This window comes from Malaya genurostris, chromosome 2 (genome assembly GCF_030247185.1).
Source record: "Malaya genurostris strain Urasoe2022 chromosome 2, Malgen_1.1, whole genome shotgun sequence".
Lineage (NCBI taxonomy): Eukaryota > Metazoa > Arthropoda > Insecta > Diptera > Culicidae > Malaya > Malaya genurostris.
In genome coordinates, this window is record NC_080571.1 from 243,700,354 (window position 1) to 243,724,223 (window position 23,870).

A 23,870-nucleotide genomic window follows, 5' to 3' on the forward strand; every position below is an offset into this window, starting at 1 on the left:
AGAATGGGAAGGGATGTTAGTCCAACCTTTGTTGTTACTAGAGGCCGTATATACTACTGCGCACTCCACAAGTGTCACGGGAGAAGGATATTTGTTAGAATAAATTTCAGTAATGGTACTATTCGCGCGCGACTTAGTATGTTCCGGTTTCAAGATGCTCGGATGCACCACTAAACTCACTGAATTCCCGAGTGAACGTTTCAACAATATCCGATATTGAAGTCCCGGAAAGTCTTGATTCATAGTTCTTATTCGCGAAGGAAAATTTGAAATACTATCGCGTAACGAATGAAAACTTCCCTATTTTTTCTAAATGGAATTACCTGCTCCTAAATAAACGAGTGAATAAGATTTAGACAAAATAGTTGATTCATTTTAGTGACATATTTTCAATTTTTTTATAAAAACATTTTAAATCACTAAACAAAGGTCAACCGAATTCACGCGCGATTTGATTGTTTATTATTTCTGCATTATTATTCTAATTATTTATTGAAATTATTAGTTGGTTATATGGTTTTATCTGGGCAGCCGGCTATCGAGAAAAATATATTAATTTATCAAACAAACAAGTATTTTTTCACTATTTATTCAATATACTGATATATGTTATCTCTGTTATTAGCTTTGTAATATTAATGGATTTACGCATTAGTTGATTTTTATATATCAACTTATAATCATGAAAGACAAGCAATAATATGGAAGAAGAAACATATCAAATAAAACTTTTCTCTGAATCTAGCCGCATATTAAAAAGTTGAATGAAGAGATAATTTAGTAAAATAGAGTAATCAGAAGTAAAACGTTGGAAATATCTGAAAACTGAACGGAAACAGAAACTCCTGCAATTGTCGTCTTTTACGACATGGAAGCATGAATCCAGTGGATTTATTCTTGGCTCATTTTTTCCGCCGGATTCCACACGGCATCTAGGCTGGTACTATCCGGAGAAAGATAATAGGTACTATAAATCTCCAAGTGGACCCCAGCCCCGTATAATCCTGCTAGTCAATGAATTGACGATTTATTCGATCTTTACACTAATGCAACTAATGATTAATGAACCCATCGATCCATTAAATATGTTTATATTGTAGGATCAATAACAAGCGGTTTTGTTCATCTTACAATACCGGAACGTGCTTGAATACGCTATTATTCATGGTTCTTTCTGTGCCGAAAGTTGTGATAGTTCTACAGTAGCTAGTGAATATCGCAAGAATTCTCTAAAAGCACGGTGACGCCATTCGAAGATCCTCTAACTACATAACAATTGGCAACTATTACTATCACATTTCGATTCATATCAAATCGCGAATATTCTAAGACTATGTGCTTCATGTTTCTTCAATATCTTGGGAACGGGTATTATATATTAGAGCAAAAAAGAAGGTTCTTGATAGAGAATAGTTATTCTATCCCTAGAATATGATTCTACAGATCAAGGACAATTAATTGGTTCATGATAACCTTTCTAGGCATGAAATACATTCCATACATAAAGTATGGAGTTACATTGAAATGTGAAACGACTGCAATATCGACACTACTTACATTTTAATTTATTAAACAAAACTGAAGCGATTTCGTTTAAAAACTCTCGGTATTTGGAGGTTTGCAATATGACCAATTACATGTTTTCAGTTCATTCGTAATTACTTTTATTTTATTATCGAGACTTAACGAGAAGAAGACTGAAAACGATAAAAATATTGGAACTAACTGAAAAATATTCCCCAGAGATAAGAATCGAACCAATCCGTGCAATTGCTCTGCCAATTGAACCACCGTAGAGAGTTTTGGTATTATATTCCATTTCGTAGTCGATTCTTAATGTAAAGAACCATTGCATGGCATGGCATTTTTGTTGACCCAAAACAGACGAAAATGATGAAAAATATATGTCACTTTCAGCTCCACTTATAATTTTCCATGTCCAGTAAACGACAATGTAATGAATAATTTAAGAAACCGACACTCCATCAAGTCCATAACACAGTATTCTCAACCACCAGGACTCCTGCAAAGCTGACTAACAACTTTATTTGTAAAATTGTTCCTCAAATTGTCGCTAATGTTTCCGGCTAATGGATTATTAAAGTCTTTTTGATCACATTAGTTTCCAGTTTCCATTACAGTAGCCCCTGAAGGTGCGATGAAAAAACTTTGCAACGTGTTTCAAACAATGGAAGTCAATATTTAATAGTTTTGTTCAAACAAGAGCCATGTTATCATTACATTAAATTTTGTATTCTTACTTGACAGCGTTCTAACATCCGTAACATTTACACTCGCTATCTTCGAATCAATTTTTTTTTGGAAGCCAGATTTGTTGAAATTCTGTTTAATTCACGCGAATAAACTTATTTCGATAATGAGCAATTCGAGTTATCGGGTAGTAACTCATCGAACTCTACATATTACGATTTGGATGAAACTTTGCACATGTTTGTTGGGCTCGGATAAAGAGGCCAATTCGATTCCAGACGGATTTCTAAAATGGGCGAATGTAAAACGGATGTATTTTTGTGGATCTGTAGAAGGTAGTGTTTAAATGACTAACTTGAAGTGTAGCAAAAGCCTGATTCAGCAGTAACTTTTTCATTTTTAGAAAAGCACATTAAAGTCAAACGTTGGTTTTAATTTTAAATGTTGGAAAAAAATTCACATGTTTTCTTGTCACTTGATATTTACTCGTGTATAATTGCAACAAAACTATTCACGAAACTTCATTCTTATTTTTGGAATTCTTTTTTTTCATCTACGCGTTAGATTTCATACTTCTTCTCATCCCAAAAGCACTTGTAGAAGTTGTATCCTCTTTCATTGACGCTGTCTCCCTCGACTTTGGCACATTTCTCAACCACCTCTTTTACGGCGTCAAGGTCATGACCATCGGACTCAAAGTCAACAAACTTATCAGCTATGACATATCCGTCCTCGTCCACCGCATCTATCTTGTGTAGGGCACAAGTAATAAATTCCTGTAAGAAGAATTGGATCCTGTTTTGAATCAGGTAAATTTACGGAATTAAAGTAAACCATTTTTCAATACTAGAGACCCTCAGATACTTTGGACACCTAAAACTCTAGCAATAACGATTTACCTGCGAGTCGTCATCATTCGGTAAGTCTCCAGTGAATTTGAACAGTTGCACAAAGTCGTCGTTTAATTTTATACCCATATCCATACCACACTGCTCAGCGATATCATCTAACATCTGTTCTTGTTTTTCGGTATAATTAGCCTAAAATTTGAATGTTTTGTACCCAATTTGAAACATATAAACTATGGAATGTACCTGGCACAAGACTACCAGTCCCAAGATTATCAAACTTTTAATTTTCAAAGTCATTTCCTCTGAACTGATCAAACGTGTACTGAAAGAACGTGTTGTTTCTATAAACTGACTTGTGCTCAATGCGGATTGACTATTTTATAGATTGTTGGCATATTCTGTACTTATGCGGTTTCGATAGGATATATGAAATGATTAATTTAAGGAATTGTGCCGGTCCATTATTATTCTCAAAATGCATAGTCATCATTCTACAATTGATCTTGTAAGGCCAAAGGTTTCCTTTTAGCTTATTTTCCCTTTGGTCATATTCAATCAACGTTTTTTTTATCCTGAGAATGTGCATAAACTTTTTAGATAAATGATAATTTTTACTTACGTCTGACAAATATTTAATTACGTTGTTCCTGGGACTACGAACATTTCACTAAAGTGTACTGTCATAGAGAAAAAAATAGATTTGAAGGGCATCGCAGTAATTCTAAGAACGATTAAAAATAATTATACGAGTTTAGCTTTTCAGCAAATAATTTTTGTTTAAATTGATCTGTTCTCTAATATATTCTACTGCAGTTCGACGTGACATTTCCGAGATCCATTTAATTGTACACCAACGAGCGAGCAATTGATATTACGTTGCTCATTAGCTTTTTTCTGGTATTTTCCAAAAACTGGAATCCGCAGCCCTACCATGATTCCGCAAATATGCCTTTATCGGGGTCCAAAAAGTTTTAATTGGTCTGGTCTTGGATAGATTGAAGGGTTCATCTCCTTGAGTTCCGATTTGACTCCGTTGGCTTTGTGTCAAGCTATCGCGTCCTTCGCTTAATGCACTGTTGTCAAATTCAACTAAAATAGGGAGCAGGCACAACTGCAAGCATTCCCGAACGTAAACAATCGCATGAGCATCTTCAATAGTTCGTCAAACTCGGACCATGCACACGGAAAACCCTCCAATCAAAAATTACGATCTCGCAATTTTTGATTTTTGCAGTTGTGTTGTTTTAACTAATAATTAGTTGATTCAACCAATTTGCTGTTTGATTTGCACATATTGAAGTAGTTGAAAAATATGTTGTTTTTAATGCTGTCTAATGTCAAAAACAGCACAAAACAAAACAAAAATCGCAATGGAAAATCAACCATTACTTTAGTTGAAATTCAAACGCGTTTCTTAAACATTTTCATGCAAACGAAATTCGCTTATTATACGTTTGTAAAACTGTGAAGAGTAACTTTTGAATGACAGTAAATTAGTGTTTATTATAACACTAGTTCTCAGAATATTAATGTGATGACAAATTATTTACATCTTTACTGCTCTGGTGTTACAAGAAGAAACGATTGATATAAAGTAGTGCTATGCACAGAACTGATAGCCGTTAGAGATATTGCAATTAACAAAACGTGTTTCACCAAAACTAGAACCCAGTGAATTGTATGCGTTTGAATTTTGGTCTTAAAATCAACTTGATTCTCCATCGTGAAATGCATGTTAATGAATGAGCATCATGTTATCTTTAACTCATGTACAAAAATTGTATGAACAAAGTGATTAAATTGAAAATGTTTAATATTCATTCATATATTCTATTGAAACTGCAAGTTGCAATGGCTCAAAAAATAAAAATCAGTGCATTCGGTTCGACTTTTTGTTTTTTCCTAAGTAATATAGACACCAGCACTACTAAAAGACTGTATATTAAAAACAAAAATAAAGATGGTTTCAATGAATAATTAATTTGATATAAAGCAAGGGCTGAGAAAGGTTTTATCATAACGATAGATGGAAGGTAATATCTTAACATACCGAATTTACATTTAAAAAATCAAAACGGATATCAATAAGAAATATTTCATTCAACTGAAACCGATTTGTTTTTCAACTCACATAACTGTTAAATCAAAAACAAGGTCGATTGTTGTAACTAAAATGTTTATTGAAATTGAAAGGTGTGTGTCTTGACTAATTGAGACAGCATCTTTTTTTCAACCAAAAATTTTGTTATTTCAACGTTTCTGTTGATCGAAAAACAAAAATGACACTTAAGAAAAAGCAAAAAATCGATTAGTTGTACCAAATTTTAACCAATCAAATTCAGAAAAACAACTAATATTTTGGTTGTTTCACGATCGCGAGGGGTTCCGTGCATAATCAAATTTCACGTAGGATCCATGATTACGCATGCTGATTTTTCGCCCGGTACACATCTAGAAAAAATAGACTTTTCTATAGAGCACAATAGATGAGAACTGTCTTCACGATATTCGGTGTATTTTCATATAACATGATCAATGTCTTGGGTACCTAAACAGAAAGATTACACTCTGCACATTCCAAGTAATATTTATGCTGATGCAATATGCCTTCGTTTAAATTTTGGATATTACTTCGAGTAGCCACTGACTCAGATAATTATTGTCCCAAAAGGTTTGAAATTGATTCTGTTTCCAAGGATTTGAAGCAGACCAGGGGTGGCATTATGTATCTCGATTCGACTGAAATTTTATCGAATCGACCACGTTTCGTATTATGGTTCTCGATTCGAAGTCGATCATCGAGCTTCGTTCGACTTCACTCGAAGAAGTATTAGATTATCGAGAAGTTTTGGCATTATGGAACCAAAACAATCGAGCTCGTAAACGACTGAACTCGATAAGAAATGGTCGAAAGCCTTATTACTATCGACTTTGAGTTTTCGAATACGTTTCTTTTTTATTTAGATAGTTATCGATAACATCTTAGATTTTCATAAACATATTAGTATTGATAATCTTAATTTTAATGCATTGTTTTGTACATCGTTATATATATTTTGTGTGTTTGGCATATTATGTACAAGTCGAACCGTTTAAAAAGCATATTAATTAAAAACTGCGTGGTGTTTACTTAAAATAACAAAAGTAAGTCGAAACTAACCTATGCCCAGTAACTGTAGTTTGTAATAAAATTTCTGAATCCTGTGGACAGAAAACGTCGCTCAAACGGATTGTAGGAAAAAGCTTATTCGATCGATAACAATGAGCAAATAATGTTTTTACCCATATATCTAACTCAAGTAAATTGAAAAATTTGTCCAAACACCTTGAAAGTATTTAGAATATGCAAAAAGCATCACATTCTCGTGCTATTAGCGTGTATTTGACTCTAGTACCTAAATAGATTATGAACACTACAAAGAATGGGTTGCTCCTGGTATGTTAGCTAAAGCAATATCTCCTAATAAATATGATAAAATACTACAAAGAAAGTTGCAAAACCTACAAGCCTTTGATTAAAACTACACATATGGATGACGTAAATTGTATTAGACTTGAAACAATACATGAAAACTACAGAATTTTTTTTATTATAATTTTAAAAGTTCATCGATAAATTGTGTACAAGAACACGCTTGAAAAAATTCTTTACGTTTTCAAATGGAGTGGAAATGAATCTGCTTCTTGATTTAAATTTCAGAAATGTGTTCATGTTAATTTCGTGCGGCAACTTAAAACCGCAGTATTACAAACAGTTTGCTTTTTTACAGTACTTGAACTGAATAAATGTAATCGAAAATACTCAAACAATAATTCAGTTTAATTTTTTCATGATTGCAATGTATATGGGTTTTTTAACCTATGTATGTTATGACCAGAGATGCCAGATATTTTCATAGAAAATCTGTATTGATTCGTATAAAATATCTGTATTTATCTGTATTCGCTAATAAAATGACATTTCTACAATACAATTATATTAAAAGGTGTTATTCCAATAGATTATGGTTATAGAGTGGTAGATTAAATTTCATATCTTATATTATATTCATCGACGAAAATTTGTAGTTTTTTCCTATCAACAACAATTGAATTATGGTGCCATATACTTGTCTAATTTGAAAATGTTCACTTCATAAGTTGAGATGGATTTCCAAAACCCAGTATGGAACGTCAAGTCAGGTAATACAACTATCAGTCTGGCAATAGTGTTTCATGATGCCTTGTCTAACTTTTAAGTTCAATTTAGTTACAAAATTTAATATAAATGGATTTCAGTGTTCTTCATTAAATATCTGCACAAAAAATATAAATTTTTTAAAAAGTGATTTGTACGTTGATTCCTAAACGTTTATCTCGTCATTGCAATCAAATACTAATAGGTAGCTCAAATACTAATAGATAGTTTAATTTTTTCCTTAATACTTTTGGTGAAATCTGTATAAATCTGTATTAAATTTAAGAAATCTGTAAGAAATCTGTACTCTGTATTAAATCTGTTTGCGCATGTAAAAATCTGTATAGAACAGATAAATCTGTATAAATGGCATCTCTGGTTATGACAGTTCGAGCAGTGTCAGTCGAAATCTAGTACCACATTGTTAGGATCTCGATCACGAGGTCGAAAGCGATACGTAATGCCTCAGTTCAGTCGAATCGACTTCAAAAATAATCGTTTCGAGCAACTCGATTCGAGATGCATAATGTCAGCCCAGGATAATAGAAAAGAAAAGGTTTTTTTAATACTTTTTTTTGTAAAATTCGACCATTCTATTTCGACAGACTCTACAGCCGATTTCTAGCGTAGAGGAGAGTGGATCCGGTTGGATCACTTACTAAGCGTTTTTTTTCAGTGAAGCTGATCAAGAGAATTGATGTATAATCGTGGTCAAATGAAAGAATAAATATCTACTACACATCTCTACACTCAGGCAAAATTAATATGAACAATATAGCTATTATAATGTTTATGACTGAGATATACATCTCATCTATCACTTGTTATAGAAATTTCGCGCAATATTTCTAAAAATTTCGTATGATTATGATTCGCATACGATATTTAATAAAGGGTGTATGGATTCAAATTGTATCACTTTCAAACGGCTGTAAGTTTTGACCTATTGAGTATTTTCATTACACTGACGGTAGTAGTTTTGCAATCGTTGCGAAGAAGAAAGTTTAGAATCGATCGTTTAACTGTCGATCGGAGCAAAACTCAGCAAGTTATGGGCCTTCATGTTTGATTATCCCATACTGTGAAGAAGTAAGAGTTTGGCGCACAGGCCCAAGATTTCTGCTTCGATTGATTTAAAAACTTGACAAAACATTCTTGTTTCATTATGACAAAATACAAAAAAAAAATTATATGTTTTGAGAATGTTAGAGCCTAATGTACTGCCCATACTTGCATATCAGTCCCATATTGAAAATCGACAAGTTGAGAAAAAGATGAATACATATTTCGGAAATAATTCGCATTTTTCCGCCACTGTGTTGATTAATCCGTTATACTTTTGAATCACATACATGGATTACATTATAAACTTTTCATCTGGAATGAAATATTGTTACTCGTTTATGTAAAATCTGTTACGCAACAAGATGGGACCCATTTGCGAGTATTTTTGTTGACGAACGAAAAGATACTCGCATTCCAGTCCCATTTTAGCATGCTATGCTTCTTTCGCACGTGGCAAAATTTCAAGTTTAATTTTCCATTCGCGTGAATGTTTTAATCATTCGGTTTATTTAAGTTTATTATATCATGTCAGCTCTTGATGCAATTAAATTGTATGGTGGAAATACTTCCACAGAAGACAGCTCAACCGGTGATTTTGTAGGTTTTGGTCAAAGTGATGGCAAAAGAGCTGAAACGTTTGATTCTGATGGAAGCTATTTTTGCGAGGAACTGCGATCGAAACGCAAAATATCCAAAAAGGAATATCGTAAGTTGGTTTCTGCAAAGAAGCGCCGCATTTTACATCCCCCCAATTTTATGCATTGTAACTGTCGGAAAAGTTATACTAATGGGATATCGAAGAACGATCAATTCAATATTCATCAAGCGTTCTGGAATATGGACCAAAATGGTCAAGTGGCTTTTATTCGCGAAAGAGTAAATCGGACACCTATGAAAACGAGAAACAGTTATCATCATAAATTAAACGATCCTCGTAAATTGTGAGTGATAAACAATTTGACATTTCAAACATCTTAGAGAGCCAAACACATCCAAATAGTCTGGATGGACGTAAGAATACGCTCCTTGGAATAATTCTACCGTTAATCAAAGAAGAGCAAAAAGATTTATGGGTAAACTTACCTGTTAAGCGTACTTAAATCTGTAAAAACATGGAGTTTCGATTGACATGGCTTGTTTTTGTTTTAGTTACCTACTTTATGAAAACTCCATACTATGATACACTCTTTTTTAGCAAACAAACATTTCCTGTATCCAAAGATCAATTCAAAGACAGTTTATCTTATAGCGTTTTTTTTTTCAACGGTGGCACTGCACCGGATCCATAGTACTAGCCATGCAATGATTCTGTACACTAAGAATCGGCTGCGAAGTCTGTTGAAACAGAAAGGCCAAATTCCACAAAAGGAATGTAATGCCAAGACTTTTTTTTACTACACCGGTGTAGGACAGAAATGATACCTTGATTACACCCAAGTTGGAGCGAGTATAGTCGATGCTCCACTACACATGTGTAGTGCTTAAAACAAAAATGGCATTACATTAGCGGAATTTAAGTATGCTCTGCCAGTGCTAAATACTGGCCCAGCAGCCTGAAAAAAAAAATCATACAACATGTACGTTTTTTAGGTACTAAAATATGCTTTTTAATGCGTGGGACTGATATGCGAGTACTTTCCATATGGGACAAACCCGACTTGATATTTTTTTCACACTTTACTGAACTAACCCCAGATTTTTTTTGCAATTTCTGAAAGTAGGGTAAAAATAGACGTTATCCGCCGGTGTAACTCAAAAATGGCCAAAATCCATATGGGACTGATATGCGAGTATGGGCAGTGTATCCCTAGAGCAATATATTTTTTCCTTCGATTTTATAGACAAAAAACTCTAAACGCGTTTCTCTCGAAAGCAGGTTTTGAAAGTCCGTGTCCTTCGTCATTCATAAACTACTGGACCATTTTTTTCAAATTTTGTACATACTTTCTATATATAAAATACCAGACCCCAACGGTTTCTTTTTTGTCTTTTGTTTCTTTGGGGAGGTTTTACAGCAACAAATTGGCGGATTTTTTTTCGTGAAAAATCGTAGTTTTCACTTTAAACAACCACCAAAAATTCAATGAAAAAATAAAAAAAAATTAAAAAGTAACGTTGGGGTCCAGAAAATCATTTTCTTTATCAATACTGTTTCGATTTTACCTCTTCGCCGATTTTTTTCTCAATATTTTTACACGAAAAAATTACAAAATCTTGTTCAAATGATGCAAAACGTTTGAGTTTATTTTATCGCAAAAATTATGTATTTTTTCATCACTTAAACCCTAAACCCTAAACCCTGACCCCCCCAACACCCCACGCCACCCTATTTGGGGAGGTTTTACGGTTACAAAATGTCGGAATTTTTCGTCTAAAATCGTAGTATTGACTTAAAACAACCACCAAAAATAAAAACAATTACAAAATTAAACAGAAACGTTGGGGTCCAGAAGAACATCTACTTTATTTATACTGCTTCGATTTGATCTCTTCACCGATTTATTTCTCAATATTTTTACCCACACCTCACCTCCCCAATTAGTCTGAATCATTGAAATTTGTAATCAAAATATTTCATTTGTTTTCATTTTACAAAATACTTCTTCTCATCCACTTCTCAGATATCATATTTCTTTTCATCCCAGAAACACCTGTAGAAGTTGTACCCCTTTTCATTGATGCTATCTCCCTCGACATTGGCACATTTCTCAACGACCTCTTTGACGGCCTCAAGGTCATGACCATCGGACTCAAAGTCAATAAACTTATCACTTACGATATTTCCGTCATCATCCATCGCTCCGATCTTGTTGAGAAAGCAAGTTATAAATGCCTGTAAGAGAAATTAAATCCAATTTTGAATTGTAGAAATTGACAGAACCAAAATAATCAGATACTATGAACTACTCGTTGATTACAGGTCATATTAGATAACTGTACAACTACTGAGTAGACGTTCGAATTATTTTGATACCAGAAACTCTAGCAGTTGCGATTTACTTGCGTGTCGTCCTCATCTGGTACGTTTCCGGTAGATTTGAACATTTCCACAAAATCATCGTTCAAGTTGAGATCCATATCCATACCACACTGCTCTGCAATATCATCTATCGTTTTCTCTTGTTTTGCTGTATAATCAGCCTATAATGTTATGTTATTAAACCGTATTATATTTCATTCTGGATCAACGTACCTGGCACAGAGCTACTATACCTAAGACTATTAAACTTTTAATCAAAGTCATTTTCTTTATATTGATCAAAAATGTACTACAACAACGCGTTATCGCTAGTAACTGACTTTTTCCTAAGGTGAACTGGCTATTTTATAGTTTGTTGGCATATTCTCAACGCTGTCTTAAATCCAATCGTGATATATGTATCTAATGATTGATTTGAAGAAATGATGTCGGTCCATTAAATTTTTAAATTTGCGTTGTCAGCATTCTACAATTGATGTTTTAGGCATTTAATTTTTTGCTTTTTTCGCTCAAGTCATTTGACTTTAGTAGTTTCATCTGAAATGTACTTATTTACTTTACTCTTCTCTGACTGGAACAGTCAAAATATTTTTATCTCATTTCGCGTAGTTATAACCGGTAGTATATTCCATGAATAGATATCCATAAAGCTTTCATCGATCGCATTTGATCGAACAAGGAAATTATTTTCCTTCGGAATAAATTAGCCAATAACAACATTTGTTTTACTTTGCTCCGGAAAGTCTATTCCGTAAGCAACTGCCAAGATCTTCGCAGAAAGTGTTTAAATTTCTTATAGTTCAATTGACTGTCTCGTGCAATTGAACATAACTTTATTTCATTCGTCGAGACAAATATACAAATATTTTGTATTGCGATTTGCGTCAATATCGTTTCTTGAACGATCATAAACAACTTCGTTTTAAATGGATGTAAAAAATATGGAATACTCATACTACGTCATATGGTTTAAAAAACGCATTATTACGGAATCTTTCTGTCATCAGATTTCACATACTTCGATTTGGATGGAACGTTGCTACGCATTCAGTGTAGCAAAGCATTTGTTTTACACGAACGAAGAGCCAAGTGGGTACTTAATTATGAATGATTACTTTTCGTAGAAAGAAGATTATGGGCAATTATCAATGAGCTATACAATAACATTTTAGGATACTACTAGAAAAATTATTTTATTTCAAGACAGATTAGCAAGTGCCTATAAATTGTATCAGCTGTAACTTCTTCAATATTAAAAACCTTTTTTAACCCACCTAGTGGAGTACTGATGACTTTCTCATATTACTTATGTTTTCAAAAACATTACTAGAAGATTCTGTCAAGATTTTTTTTTTCAAACATAAATAAAATCAAAAACTTTCTTTGGTATAAACTACCATCACCTTTTCAATGTGTAAACAGTTATATCAAGTTTATATAGATTTAAATGTGGCAACCCTGCACGCTATACAGGATTGAACAAAGCACGCTGTGTGCTAGGCAAGTGCGTTTCCGTACCAGCACGTACCGATGTGTATCGATTTTGCTTCATTTTCTATGACAGCTTGAAAGTTTTAATACTCATTGCCCTATAATTTCGGAACCGAGAGTCGAATCTGGATGAAATTGCATAGTATCATTACTGACACTGAGAGCTTTAATCGAACCTTGATTTGTGAAAATCGGATTAACCGCTGCTGAGAAATCGAAGTGAGTTGCGTATTTGGAGCTTTTCTTCACTATTACCGGTGCGTTCGGAAGCGGAAGCCGGACACTAGTAGTCCCAAAGCAAATTTATATATCCACTAATTAACAAGGTCTGCAAACTAGATGAATTTACCCGTAAATTTGATAAAAATGTATACCTCGTTTCGCCATCGCTTATGAAAGAAAAACTGAAATACTGGAACCGGAAGTCGGATCTGGATCAATTGTTCGGGGATATTTCCGAGAAAATTGAATGCGCATTTTCTCATAGATTTGCACATATTGCCTTGTAATCCCTGAACCGGAAGTCGGGACGGAATAAAATTCAATATCGATTTATGGCACCATAAGATCTTTCATTTTAATCTAAGTTTGTGAAAATCGGCCACGGCATCTCTGAGAAAAGTGAGTGACATTTTTTTTCATTCTTTGGTGCATATCACCCAGTAATTTCGGAACCGGAAGTCGGATCGGGATAAAACTCAATAGTGATCAATCAGATCCTTTCATTTGAGTCTAAGTTTGTGAAAATCGGTTCAGTCATCTCTGAGAAAATCGAGTGACATTATTCGTCACATACACACATGCATACATACATACACACACACACAGACATTTACTCAGTTCGTCGAGCTGAGTCGAATAGTATATTTGGCCCTCCGGGTCTCGGTTCAATGGTCGGTTTTCACAGTGATTGTGTAGTCTTTCTGTATGAGAAAGGCTGAAAGGCCACAATGGAATTAGAACAAAATCTTGTTTTTACTATCTTATTTCAAATACAAATTTTGCATGATAAATTGATGATGCGTTTTTTTTCAAATTGTAATTGATAATCACTAAAACAAAAAACAAAAAAAATATTTCTGTTCTTTTAATTTTACTCCGGTTTTATTTTTTCTCGAAAACACTCCCGGCATCTTTGTTTCAAATCTCGAATATTTAATTTCGTCTCTTCATTATTTTCCAAATAAATTTTCAGTCCAGAAGCACTTGTAGAAGTTGTATCCTCTATCTTCGATGGTGTCTCCGTCAACCATGGAGCATTTTTGAACGATCTTTGTCAAAACCTCAATGTCGTGGCCTTCTGAAAAATCGTCGATAAACTTTCGACCCTGATTCTTACCCTCAGTGTCTATGGCACCCATCGTTGTTAGGGCACATGCCACATATCTCTGCAAAACCAAAAAATAAAAAAATAAAAAATACTTATAACAGAATTAAATGGTAATAATTAAAAAAATTATCCTTGTAAAAAATACAGTTCTGAACTGTTGAAGTTTTTAGTATGAAACGATTGATTTTTGGATTGTATTTTTATCGCAATTATTTGTTTTCTATCAAACGATTAGTTATTTCTGAATATGCATAGAACTACGAGATGGATAATCGTAAACTGATAAAACTAACTGATAAATTGTTGAATTTCTCATTCACCTTCGAATCCTCATCATCAGTAAGATTTCCACTGTAATTAAACGTATCTATTACATCACTATTCAATTCCATAGCCAATTCCAAAGCACATTTTTTAGCAATATCAGACAATATCTCTAGTTGTTTTTCAGTATACTCAGCCTGTAATATAAAAGTGTAACAAATATTTATTTATATATGTGGCACTTTGAAACTTTCCCGTGACAAAGCTGATAGTCCTAAAAGTATCAAACTTGCCAAGATATTCATTTCGTATAAATTGATCTAACGTAAACTGTCAGAATGTGGAACTACTACGAGTGGAGTAGTTTTAGAAACATTCTCTCTATTTTATAGTCATTTCCGGGTTTCAACGTAATGATTGATTAATGAAATCATCGATCCATTAAATCTTTTATAGTTGTTTTGTCAGTGTTTTATGAACGATGTCTATTGACTCTTCTACTGTCTCGCGATCGCCGTGTGTTGATGCGTCATACCCTACTCATCTCGTCTTTCATAAGGCGTCATTTTACACTATCAAAACAACTTTCAGACAATAGAGTAATTCCTATTGAAAAAACAAACCTCCTAAAGAAACACCCGTTATAACTGTAGTCTTAAATGGAACGAAAAATGCATGAAATAGGAGAAAAGTGCATCATTCTGAGTAACACATCGTTCAATAAGGTTCCGATCTGAAAGACAGAATCCCTCTAGTGCTCAGTAGAGAATTCTGTGCAAGCTTAGATTTGGCTTGATAAGCATTATCTAGGCTCGGCTTAAAGCTAATCAGTGTTGGTGATTGCCAAAAATTTGACAGAAGCTGCTATATTGCTATCTATATTGTATACAACATTTTCAATCCGGTAGAAGATGCTTCAAGAACTCGAGTCTCTCAATGCATGAACCATGAGAGAATTTTGCTACATTTCTTCGCTCCACTTCATACTCTTAGTATTTCACGCCCTTAAAAAAATTTACAGTCTGATAATGATCGTTGCTGTGTGGAATTTCCCAAGAGAGAATCGCAAGTTGACAATTATCGCAGAAAACCGAATCGATAATTCAACTTGATGATTCTCATACTAGGTTGTAATATTTCAAAACCTATGTGTGGAGCATTCACAGACATTTTCATAGACACAACTTATACAAAGTTTATATGCACATAGTTAGAATAAGCGGCAATAGTAAAATGATTCTATCGCAATTATCAACTGCCTGTATATAATCGGATCGCGAAACGAGAATAAGCAACCGTTTGTTGCTTCAAAGAGGATCCCCACAGCAGCGTGCTAACTTTTGATTCTCGGAAATGTCATCGAGAGAAATTCGCTCTCGCACTGGTGTCTATTCTATGTTAAATGAGCCATGCCGGGTTTTTGTTGTTGCGATGATATCCGTCTCTCTTTGATGGCACTGATTCAATCGTGTGAAGAGTTGCCAGTGAGCGTTCTTTGATACGATAAAAGCCATCCTTGAATCTAATCGTTCATTATTGACTCGTATGCTAAATTTAAACGTGATCGTGCAAACACCGATGTTGCACCACGTTTTGACCCTTCAAATGTGGCTGATGTACCGGAAATCATTTCGAAATTCGAAAAGTGAGGTTGCAGAAGATAGCTGACATTGTAAATATATTGGAAAGAAGTATATTTACAATATTTCACGAGCATTTTCACATGAAAAAATTGTTTGCAAAGTGATTGCCGCGTTTTCTTATAGCTGATCAAAAACTGTCTTTCGTTACAATGGTAAATTCAAGTTAGTTATGTTACAATGATTACAATGGTTACAATGGTAAATACTACGAAATAAAGCACGAATTGTTACCGCATTCAGCATATTAGTGAGATTTAACCCCCAGCCACTGGTTTCTGATCTCAGATTTAAAAACGAAGCTTGTTTGGAAAAAGATTTATATCGAATGATGAGATAATCGCTAAGGACTGAATCGTTTTTTGAGGCTAAGGAAAACTCGTTCTGTAAATGTGGTGTATAAATGTATCAAACTTTAAAGACATTGCACTTTGAGTTCAAAAATATTAGAATAATAGCTGATCGTGTCAGACAAGTTATAGTTTTCATCAAGCTATGAAAAAAGACGCATTTAGTGTTTCTATAAAACAGCAACGGTGAAATTGAATGATTTGCAGTACGGATTGGCTCACCATCCCCCGTATTTACCAGATCTGACCCTCAACGAATATTATCTATTTTCCAACATAAAAAGGTTTCTCCAGGGAAACAAATTTTCGTCGAATGCTGAGGGCATTGCAGAAACGGAAGCCTATTTTGAAGGCATTGACAAATCTTTGCAAAGAGCATCAAAGTTTTTCTTTGTCAGTCCCGGAAACTTCTCATTACATTTAGTATACCTTACCTAACGCGAGCACTCACTATGGTATCACACAATTCGAACGATTTCCTCGAACGCGTCCATTTTTCCATTTGAATGATGTATCGAAATGGCCGGTACAAACAAGATTAATTTTATCAAAAAGTAGTGTTAAGTATCTCAAAGTCAACTAGTGGCAATGTTTGATTTATTGGCAATATTTTAGCATCAATATTCTTTAGCATTTGATTCAAGCACGATAAATTTTATTCAACAGCCATGAATTTGAAACCAAAACTCAGTATATTTGCCTCAGTTGAATTCAAAAGTCAAAATATTTAATTCCAATTTTATTTCATGTTTGTTTTTGTATTCAAACGTTGAACATAACTTTTAATTTGAATCTAAACCACGACATATGTGATTTAAATTCATTCAATATACTGTAACAAGAATTTGATTCAATAAAATTTTCAAATTTAATTCCATATCTTAATATATTTAAATCTTATATGCTTTGTCACACTAAGTTTAATTCAAAGAGAGTTTCATTTGATTCGTACAAATGTTTGAAGTTGATTTAAAGACTTAATATATTAGAACTTAATGTGTTCTATTTCTCTGCGTGAATGCTTATACATGTTTTTCAAGACACTGTGAGAAACAAGATGATATTAATATAATAATCAAAAAGAACATTTTTTACGTGTTTTGATGAGCGCGTCATTTTTATACCAAGTATTTTCTTTCATCACAGATCTGCTTTCATTCATTTGTTACAGGTCAAAGTCCTTGGCAGCCCAGACACACTTGTAAAAGTTGTACCCTTTATCGACGTTGGTATCTCCGTCTACTCTGGCGCATATATCGGTAATGCCTGCTAGGGACGGGAAGTCGTGACCCTCGGAAAGAAAGTTGATATAGTTTTCCTGTTGAATTTCACCATCAACCAACGCATCGATCTCCATTAGAGTACAAGCGACAAATTTCTGTGAAAAATGAATTCAATATTATTTTAAATCATTGAAATTTGTATTCACAGAACCACTTGAGTTCTTAAATTTTTATGTCGGTATTCAGTCGATTGGTGAAAAGGATGTTCTAGGAAGTAATACATGAATTGAATGATTTTTCGTATACTATGCCGATAAGTTCGATAATGCCGACCGACCTTAGAGCTTTCATCGTCCGGGAAATAGGTTCCATTGTATTTATATAGTACTAATATATCACCGTCTAACTGCTTATCGGATTCTTCAGAACATTTTCCAATGAATGCATCCATTATCATTTGCTGTTCTGGCGAAAACTCTGCCTGTAATGAACAATCGTATTATTGTAATAATAGTTCTATCGTATTCATTTGGGCCTACCTGAGACAAAACTGCTAGTGCCAACGTCATCACAATTGCAATGGAGTTCATTCTAATGTCTATTGCCAGGGCGTGTTTCTCTTGTTATCTGAGTCGTTTTCAAAGCTTGTAGGCTATTTAAATGGTCGATATTTAGTGTTTTCCTCACATTTAGTATGATTGATTGCTATGACCATCCATCGATTGATTAGGCTTTTAAAACTAGTTCCGTCAACGTCCAACAAAAGCCATTAGCTGAGTAAACTTATTGGCTGCAGATGAGATTAGTTGATAAACCACTAGTTATCGAAATGATCTAAACTCGATTTTTTATTATTTTTGAGAAGTTAAAAGTTGTTGGGGGATTTAGAAAACAAAAAAGTATACTTTCAATTGGTTTAAAGGATAATTTTTTCGCTGGTATCTTTTTGGCAACATTGTGTTTGACAGATCGCGCATGAATCGTGTCTTGTGGTCTATAATTTAATCATGAAACGACTTACGAACGGACAACGCTTGCTGGGTTAAGAGATTAAGATTTCCACTTTTTATCGAAAAAATGTGTTCAGCAACAAAGCTCATTTCTGGCTGAATGGACACGTCCACAAGCAAAATTGCCACATTTCGAAGGAAGATCAGCCAGAAACACTGCAAGAGCTACCAATGTATCCCAAAATAGTCACTGTTTGGTGTGGATTATGGGCCGTTGGAATCATCGGGCCGTACTTCTTCAAAGGCCTCGCCAGATGGGCAGATCATTTTTGGCAATGGCGCGTGCTACCGTGTGATGGTTGACGATTTCTTTTTGCTAGAAATGGAAGGATTTAACATGTCTGACATGTGGTTTCAACAAGACGGTGCCACATCCCACACGGCACGCGAAACAATGATTAAATTGAGAGCCGACTTCAGTGAACAGTTTATCTCATGTTCTGGGTCCGTTAATTGGCCACCTAGATCGTGTGGGTTAACGCCTTTGGACTATTTATTGTGTGGCCATGTTAAGGCTCATGTCTACAAGGAAAAACCAGCACTGTAAGCCAATGTTGAATCATTTATTCGATATGTTAGAGAGAGTGTGCCAAAATTGGACCTTGCGCATGGGCCATCTAAAGCGGAGCCGCGGCCAACTTTTGCATGAACATCTTAAATTACATTGATTGTTTTATCGATTACAATCACAGATGTCATCAATTTTCTTTTGCTTTTTTTTTGAAAATCAAATCCTGTACCTTTTAAAAAATCACCCTTTACAAACCATAAATACTTATGGCACTGACATCTGACAACAATATTTAGTATACAACAGACCACATTTCACACCGCATCGTACTTGCTTTGAAGTCTAAATAACGGGCAATCGTGGATAATGTTGATTTGTTGTTTCATTCATATAGAATTTGATAATTTTAAATAAGGGAACGTTTTGAACCGAGCCATTCGGTTGAAAAGATCAGATTAAAGTACCAGATAGACCAGTTTAGCTAGTTCAGATGGGAAGTGCTATCACATGCGGCCTAATCACCAGACCTAGCCTCTTCCGATTACTAGCTATTTGCATCGAGGGGAGACGCAAAAAACAGTCAAAAAAGGGTCGATTCTTTTTTCGAATTGAAAAATGCGGATTGTTTTTTGGTGTGGAATCCAAAGAAAGATTGAAAAAATATGCAGCTTGTAATGTTCATTATTTTGAATAAAAACTATAAAATTTTCCTTCTCGTATAAGTTTTTTTAAATGTTCATTGCTTAAGATATTTTATCCACCTTCAAAACTCAAAGCCTTTCTCATTCCAGAAACATTTGAAGAAGTTGTATCCGATCTCTATGGTGGTATCTCCATCCACATCGGCACATTTCTCTGTGGCCTCTGTTAGGGCCTGAACGTCGTTATTCTCGCTGAAGAAGTCGATGTATTGTTGACGCTGAATCTTATCATCTTTCAACGCATCGATAAAAACTAGACCACAAGTGACAAATTTCTGTGAAACAAAGTGATTTTTCTTTTAAATTCAGTTTAATCACTGGATTATTTTTCGAATGCTATTGGCATGAAAAGCGTTTAGAGTTTCGACTTACCTTCGAGTTTTCATCGTCGGGAAAAAGGGTTCCGTTGTATTTATATAGTAATATGAGGTCACTGTCTATTGGCATATCCGATTCAGCAGCGCATTTTCCAATGATATCATCTATTGTCTTATGTTGTTCTGGTGAAAACTCCTACAGTATAACATTGAAGTATTTACTGTTACGCATAAATTTTGACTCTTACCTGAGATAAGATGATTAGTCCTAACAGTATCACACATGCAATGTAATTCATTTCGTTTTAAATTATGAGGCACTTTTCAGGAGGATATTATATTGTGAAGAACTGTGTGTTTGCAGGCTATTATATAGTGAGTCGTGAGATCTCTGGTTCTGCATAAAATCTGGACTCTCTCTTGTTTGCAATGAATGATTGATGGAAAAATCATTAGTTCATTAGTCTTTTAAAACTGCATCGGTTGTATATTATTACCGGTGTTATAAAGATAAAAAACCTTCCTATAGCTTTTCTTACTGTACTCTGATGATGTTACATTGAGAGTTTTTTTTGACAACACAAACTGCTAATGCCTTGCTGGGTAGAAGACGAAATTTAGAACAAAAAAAAAAGATATAAAATAAATCATAAATCAAATCAATAACAAACTGTATCTCAGTATTAATATCCTAATTAGAGTGTCTATAACCAGAGTGACGACAGCTGTTCGTTTGGAATGACAGCTTCCAGTTCCAAACTAGCGAACGACCTGTCAGTTGCAATGTAAAGCCAACATTTTGGATTAAATGTTTTGAATTGTTCCCAACATTACTGATGAGAAGTCGTCACTCTGGTTATAGACACTCATCAATCAACAATCTTATGGCGTTTTCGTTTTTAATTTGCACTACACCGGTGCAGTGCTACACTGAGGCCTAAATAAACGAACAAAAATAACGAAAACATAAACAGTAACCATTGACTACAATAAACGATTCCATTGCACAGAGCTACACCAAACTTTTGATGAGTGCTACACCAGTGCAGTGGTATCGGTGCAGAAAAAGTGTAGCACTGGTGTAGTGCAATTGGCAAAAACGAACGGTTTAAGTGCAAGCAGGCCATGTTTTGTTGATGATGACAGAATATTACATCTACTAACATGTAAAATTAAACCTTGTATCTGTTTCGCTGTCGAATTCGGCTGAAGGAGTTGCAAAGCTGACATGACATAATTTATTTTCACATGCTTTTAATTGTAAATTGAAGTAAATTACGACACTCCTTTTATTTGCATCTCTCGATACGTAAATTTACCTGATTGTTCCGTACTATGCACGGTTTTGACAATTAATCATTGCAATTGCGATAGGGTAGAAATGTTAGCTCACATAGAGGATTGTTAAACTTGCTATAAAACATTATACGAGCTTCTAGACTGATTTAGTTCTTCGCTGTATTACGGTCAGAAAAAGAACTTTCAATCAATTTTAACGAAATGTATTTGTTTGCATTGGCACTAACGGTATTAGCAGCATTTTGTCTGGTAGGTTTCCATAGTTTTACGCGTCGAACTAAATACGATGTAACAATTTCGCATTATAGGGTGAATATACAGAAAACCAAAATAAAAAAGTAACTGCTGCATACAGAAAATGCGCTGAGGAGATTGATGTAAAGATGAACAAGAACTTTATAGATCTTGCCTCGACCACCGCATACTTTTTTGCTGATGATGCGAAATCCAAGGTAGGTTACAACTGCGAGTGTTTTTTTGTTAACGTTGATTAAGAAATAAATCAAATTATGAAGCTTTTTTTCATCTACCCGCATTATTATTTCGAACGGAAACATTTTTTTATTTAGGATTGACATACATCAATGATTAAGTAAATGATTCCATTCTTCCAACAGCAATTTCTATCTTGTTTGCTAACCAAGCTTGCGGTAATGGACTCTGACGGTAACATCGAAAGTCAAACATTGATCGATTTTTAAAGAAATTGCTCGATAAATGTGCCATGGTGGATGGAGAGACCATCGATGATGAGGCATATAATTTCTACGAATGCTTTTGGGACGAAACAAATTTTAAGTTGTAACATCCAGAGGAAAGCATTGCTGCCGACAGTCTTTTGGATCTACGTTCGTCTGCTCTATATACTAATTAACCTAATTTTATCAAGATATTCATATTCATTCAATTGAACCAAAGATAACATACAAAATGTAAATTTTGAAGCTATCTATTTTACTAGCCCGAACCATAAAAAGTAATCTCCAGCCGTTTTGTACCTCCGAACTTGGAGGTTTTAAAACTGTTCCTATACTTGTATTCAAAGTATTGGCATACATATTGTTGAAATATCGCTGCTCGATACCACAGGAATATGGCTGTCTCGCACGATACGATGATTTACAATTAGAAATATAATGCAATTGGCAACTGACGCTTATTTGACTGCAACATTTGACATAGAGTCCTTCGACAAAATATGTGACATCGAATGTACCAAAACAATGATACAATGTTGTGGATAGCCTTCCCGAGCAGAGTGTGAGATCAAATAGAAAACTCATTTTGATGTTTTGATGTTCGCATTTATCGATTACTCAATTGCTGTTGTTTTAAGTGACAAAAAATCAAAATCGAAAGCAAATAGATATTCCGATGATATCAAACAGAAAACTATTTTTGCTAACAGCGAATGCAAATTGAAATCTAAATAAGATATAGATTTTCTCATGTTGATAGCAAAACTTGTTCTAAATTTGAAGTTATTATCAAATAACGAAATTAAAACTGGAATGCATAATCAGTTATTGATTTGCTTTAAAAAGACATTACTGAAAACGAACAAGCCGCGAGCATAAGCTAAAAATAGATTGGGAAAAAGACCCGGGATCGACCTTTAGGCGATATTATTTGCAACAGTAAAAAAGCGCACCACAGAGAGACTAGGTATATCGAACCTAGGTGATCTGGATTGGGAACTCTCTGCGAATGCTATGGACTATGGACATTATGAAGAATATGTTAGTTAAGAATTCATTCACCCAGCGGTCCTATATCGCTCGAAAGTATCTATGAAACATGATGACTTAGAACGTCGGTGATTGGAGTTAATGAAATTATTTTAATTTTGTGACGCTAAAATGCAATCAAATATTCAAGCTTCCTGTGACTCAAAATCATATAGATTAAGTAACACGGCTTCTTTGGAAAAGTATATGAAGAAGTTCTAAGACCTATTATATGTGATATTCCACATTGAGCATTTGAAGTTTTAAGCTTTTCTAACTAGGAATAAGAATGGTTCTGGAGAGTGATGTTTTCGACACTTTTTGTGGACTGCTTAGAGATAGACAAATTGGAAACTTATTTTCTAAGTGGCACCAATAAGCCACTAGAGTATTATTATTAATTAGCTATAGATTCTGCCATCTGAGACATTCAATGTGGTAATAGTTCGAATTTAATAAACAATGATTTTTTTCCATACTGTTTAATTAGATACGAGAGTAGATGTCTCGTATTTTTAGTTTCATCATGTAGAAATACTAAGCAATCACTGTAGAAATCGAATTGTGTATGATTTAGGGGCGGATGAACTGATTTCACGCGAGTGTGGAGTGAACAAATTTTTGTGGGTAAGTTAGCGGTTGAAGGGGATGTAACACATTATCCCAAAAAACTGACGCCATGACTTTGCCAGCTGACTGCTGCGTTTTCGGACGCTTCGGACT

The 23,870-nt window shown here is 34.4% G+C and overlaps 6 protein-coding genes across 8 annotated transcripts in view; 1 reads left to right on the plus strand and 5 right to left on the minus strand.

Annotated features, from left to right (window-relative positions):
- Positions 1 to 23,870, plus strand: part of LOC131428419 (partitioning defective 3 homolog) — a 235,101-nt gene that overhangs the window by 134,517 nt on the left and 76,714 nt on the right. The window lies entirely within an intron of this gene.
- LOC131428423 (uncharacterized) lies at positions 2,232 to 3,451 on the minus strand. Its single transcript, XM_058592377.1, has 3 exons — positions 3,306 to 3,451; positions 3,111 to 3,251; positions 2,232 to 2,987 (listed from the first exon to the last, which is right to left on the minus strand). The coding sequence occupies exons 1-3, from the start codon at positions 3,357 to 3,359 to the stop codon at positions 2,772 to 2,774; spliced, it is 411 nt and encodes a 136-aa protein (XP_058448360.1). The 5' UTR covers positions 3,360 to 3,451; the 3' UTR covers positions 2,232 to 2,771.
- LOC131428426 (uncharacterized) lies at positions 10,519 to 11,615 on the minus strand. The gene is made up of 3 exons (XM_058592381.1): positions 11,498 to 11,615; positions 11,305 to 11,445; positions 10,519 to 11,137 (listed from the first exon to the last, which is right to left on the minus strand). Exons 1-3 carry the CDS (start codon positions 11,546 to 11,548, stop codon positions 10,922 to 10,924), a joined length of 408 nt encoding a protein of 135 aa, XP_058448364.1. The 5' UTR covers positions 11,549 to 11,615; the 3' UTR covers positions 10,519 to 10,921.
- On the minus strand, positions 13,603 to 14,721 carry LOC131428432 (uncharacterized). Of its 2 annotated transcripts, none has more exons than XR_009229378.1 (3): positions 14,620 to 14,710; positions 14,426 to 14,566; positions 13,603 to 14,163 (listed from the first exon to the last, which is right to left on the minus strand). XR_009229378.1 is itself a non-coding variant. In XM_058592387.1 (3 exons), exons 1-3 carry the CDS (start codon positions 14,672 to 14,674, stop codon positions 13,948 to 13,950), a joined length of 369 nt encoding a protein of 122 aa, XP_058448370.1. In that variant the 5' UTR covers positions 14,675 to 14,721; the 3' UTR covers positions 13,603 to 13,947. The 2 variants fall into 2 exon arrangements, 1 of the variants encoding a protein (XP_058448370.1); XM_058592387.1 differs by having other exon boundaries at positions 14,663 to 14,721.
- On the minus strand, positions 17,227 to 18,274 carry LOC131428427 (uncharacterized). The gene is made up of 3 exons (XM_058592382.1): positions 18,122 to 18,274; positions 17,920 to 18,063; positions 17,227 to 17,737 (listed from the first exon to the last, which is right to left on the minus strand). The coding sequence occupies exons 1-3, from the start codon at positions 18,170 to 18,172 to the stop codon at positions 17,525 to 17,527; spliced, it is 408 nt and encodes a 135-aa protein (XP_058448365.1). The 5' UTR covers positions 18,173 to 18,274; the 3' UTR covers positions 17,227 to 17,524.
- On the minus strand, positions 19,744 to 20,481 carry LOC131428430 (uncharacterized). The gene is made up of 3 exons (XM_058592385.1): positions 20,370 to 20,481; positions 20,177 to 20,317; positions 19,744 to 20,079 (listed from the first exon to the last, which is right to left on the minus strand). The coding sequence occupies exons 1-3, from the start codon at positions 20,418 to 20,420 to the stop codon at positions 19,867 to 19,869; spliced, it is 405 nt and encodes a 134-aa protein (XP_058448368.1). The 5' UTR covers positions 20,421 to 20,481; the 3' UTR covers positions 19,744 to 19,866.